A 3,757-nucleotide genomic window follows, 5' to 3' on the forward strand; every position below is an offset into this window, starting at 1 on the left:
AGTTCTGGTACAACCAAAGTCAAGGGACATGGAAGAGTCCTGTCCTTGAATACTGAGACAAGAGTCTCAGGACGAAGGTGAAACGGTGAATGCAAATGTCTGCACAACTGAGATACACAGGGCTGCAGGTTCTATCCCTCTATTTTAAGAAAGCTTCTTAGAATCTGCAAAGAAAACTTACTTATAAGAACTCCTCTCTCTGAGATAGGAAGCAGTACCTGCTGGTGATTTCATAATAATTTATGTGTCCTGGCAAACCATCAGATTTCTAGGAGCACGGGTCCCAGAAATGCTACTCCTCCTTTCCCCCTTTTCTAATCTGCCTGATAAGTGGTCAACGTCCTGGACACTGGCTTACTACTACCTCAATACCTCTCATCTTTATTTGGCCACAGTCCTGTACTTTATAAGGCATACATCCACCCAAGAAAGTGATTTCAAGACTGAAGTTAGAGGTTGCACCTTTTCTTTCTGTCCTCTTTCGGAACTGGCTGTCCCTTCCTTCTGTGTTCCATTAACTTAAGTAATTTCAAGGTATTTAGTTCTTTTGAATGGAAGGCTCCATTGTGGTTCCAAATGCCAAACTGCTTTTCAACTGGCAAAGGATGGAAAAGAACAGCCACCTTTTATGGTTTTAAACTGATTTTATTATGCATTGTTCCATAAAAAGCAGCAGCAATATCAGCAAGAACAGTTTTAACTCTAATAGGTGATTATCCTACATGAGGATTTATTAACTTTCTTAAGCCATAATTATAATGTCAAATAATAATGTTGATAATAATAATGCTAATTTACACAAAGCAGTATTGTATAGGTTTTTAATATATACTTTGCATATGTTATCATATTTAGTTCTTATTAACCCCTAAGATGGTTATATATTATTCCAGTTTTCAAAATGGAATCAAAGACTGTCCTAAGGCATTGACTGCTAACCAGAAGGCTGGCAGTTCAAACCCACCAGCCACTCCTTGGAAGGAAGATTGAGCAATCTACTTCTATAGAGATACCGCCTCAGAAACCCAAGGAGGGGTTGCTATGAGTTGAAACTGACTCGATGGCAGTGAGTTTTTTTTGAGAGTTTTTATCCTTAGTTTTTGTGCCACATTGCCTACCTATGTTTTGAACTTCAGCTATTAAGAAATACCCATGTTTTGTGAAACATGTCTTGTTATTTCTTAATCTTGATACATTGACTAGTCTGTTGCCTCACCCTAAATGTGCTTCCATTCCTTAACTCCTTTCAGATATCGTACTCACCCTTAATTTTTTTATAAGAGCTCCATTACAGTTAATCACACTATGAAATCATTGCTTGTTTGTATTTTTTGTTCTTCTTTGAACTATTATTTTTTCAAATACAGTCAACATATGTTATCTAACTATGTTCTGAGTGACTGCCACAAAACATGGCCCATATATTTTGGATAATTGTGTTATTAAATTAGAATCCATATAATGTGAATATTGGAGGACAATAGACATTTCACTGCCATCTTTTTTTGTATCATTTTAGGTATAAAATTTCTTAAATGGCCTTGAGGAACCATAGTACCGTCACTGAGTTCATCCTCCTCGGGCTGTCTGCTGACCCCAAGATCGAGGCTCTGCTCTTCATGCTCTTCCTGGGTATTTATCTTCTAACTGTGATGGGGAACTTGATGCTGCTGCTGGTCATCAGGGTTGATTCTCACCTCCACACACCCATGTACTTCTTCTTGAGTCACCTCTCTTTTGTTGATGTCTGCTTCTCTTCAGTCACTGTGCCCAAGATGCTGGAGAACCTGCTGTCTCAGAAGAAAACCATCTCAGCAAGGGGTTGCCTGGCTCAGACATTCTTTATATTTTTCAGTGGAGGGACTGAAAGTTGTCTGCTCTCAGCAATGGCCTATGACCGCTATGCAGCCATCTGCCACCCTCTGTTCTATTGCCAGGTGATGAGTAAACAGCGGTGTGTGGAGCTTGTATTGGGCTCATGGAGCTTAGGCTTTCTGGATGCATTCATCAATGTCCTTCTAGCTGTGAAAATGGACTTCTGTGATGCCTTTATCATCCCACACTACAGCTGTGAGTTGCCCTCCATCTTACATCTGTCTTGCTCTGATGTCTCCACTAACTTCATTGTCATGTTCTGCTCCACCATTCCACATGCACTTATAACTCTCCTTTCAGTCTTTTTCTCCTATGCCTACATCATCTTCACCATTCTAAGTATCACCTCCACCTCTGGCAGAAGCAAGGCCTTCTCCACTTGCTCCTCCCACTTCACTGCAGTGATCCTCTTCTATGGGTCAGCTTTGCTCCGCTATCTCATGCCAACCTCAGGCTCACCTCAGGAGCTGGTCTTCTCTGTGCAGTATGGTGTGATCATTCCCATGCTGAACCCCCTCATCTACAGCCTGAAGAACAAAGAGGTGAAAGCAGCTTTGAGAAGAACTGTAGGAAACTATTTACAAAGTTTTCAGTGGAAGAATAAAGAGAGATAATGATTGGAAATTCAATTTTTAAAGGTACACTTTTAGCAAGACATTAAGGAGGACTTCCTGACTGTTCATTAAATCAAATTTGGCAAAATGAATCATAAATACCTAAGAAAGAATGACAGACCTATTACAGAATATATCATTCTGTTCAATACCACTTAGAGGCAAAAGAATGGATTAAATATTCATGTCAAACCATAAAATTTTATACTGAACAATTTACCAAAAATTATCTCATACATGTGTATGTTGTGTATTTGTTTGTGGGTATTTGTGTGTGTGTGTGTGTGAAGGCTAGTTTGGTGAAAATGATTTGTAGTTAAGTTAGGGAAAGGCACTGAAAGCCACAGTTTTTCTAAATAGAAAAATGCCTGAATCTTTGGAGGGAGAGGATCATAATGATTTCACAGGGGCATAGGGTAATGGGTTGTGGTTATGTTTGCAGGAAGAGAAATGAATGAATCACTCTTATATTATTAAAATGTTCCCAAATGTTTTCTGCTACATGGAGCTTAATTTTAGAATTAAGGACTGTGTAGAAATTACTCCTGGCATAGCTGTACTCATTTCCCATTACTAAATAGGCCCACAGCCTTAGGAAAAAGTACACTTTTAGGAAAAACAGACAGAAAAGAACAGAAGTACCAGGATAATGCAGAACCTGAGTGGATCTCAGGTAACGACTTGACCAGTGACTATCTAGCTCTGCAGCTGAAGGACTGAAGTTGTTTTCTGATCTCTTCCATAGGCTTAAAGGTAGGACTTGGGATGAAAAGAATTTGTGGGAATGTGTCTAAAATAAGCAAATACATGTTAAGTGCTTGGCAGAATTATAAGAGAGGACATGCTTAGTGCCTTCCGCCTTCCCTTTGTGAATCCTTCCTAGTCCTTGATGCTCCTACTCCTAACTAAGTGCCCAAACCAAAAGAACAAACAAAGTGCCATAGAGTTGATTCTGAGTCATAATGACCCTATAGAATAGAGTAGAGCTGCCCCATAGTGTTTCAAAGCTATAAATCTTGATGCTAGCAGACTGTCTCATCTTTCTCTCAGAGCAGCTGGGGAGTTCCAACTGCCATCCTTTCAGTTAGTAGCAGAACACTTAACTACTGCACTATCAGGGCTCCTTTCACAGGTGTTCAATTGTCCAATAAAAAATCGCTGAAACTGAATTTTCCTAAATGTCCTTTATCCTAATTATGCACTTCTATAGTAATACATTCCTATACCATCTATCATCAAAACATGTCCAAATTTCATAGAAAAGAGAA

At 39.3% G+C, this 3,757-nt stretch overlaps 1 protein-coding gene across 1 annotated transcript; it reads left to right on the forward strand.

Annotated features, from left to right (window-relative positions):
- The first annotated feature begins 1,535 nt into the window (after positions 1-1,535).
- On the forward strand, positions 1,536-2,489 carry LOC103194543 (olfactory receptor 8S1-like). The gene has a single exon (XM_007937961.1). The coding sequence runs from the start codon at positions 1,536-1,538 to the stop codon at positions 2,487-2,489; it is 954 nt and encodes a 317-aa protein (XP_007936152.1).
- The last annotated feature ends 1,268 nt before the right edge of the window (positions 2,490-3,757 follow it).

Source organism: Orycteropus afer, unplaced genomic scaffold (genome assembly GCF_000298275.1).
Source record: "Orycteropus afer afer isolate SDZICR_OR568_19922 unplaced genomic scaffold, OryAfe1.0 scaffold00045, whole genome shotgun sequence".
NCBI classification, from domain to species: domain Eukaryota; kingdom Metazoa; phylum Chordata; class Mammalia; order Tubulidentata; family Orycteropodidae; genus Orycteropus; species Orycteropus afer.

Excerpts from the sequence above, each read along its gene's own strand:
- LOC103194543 (XM_007937961.1), top strand. The coding sequence starts at position 1,536 with ATGGCCTTGAGGAACCATAGTACCGTCACTGAGTTCATCCTCCTCGGG.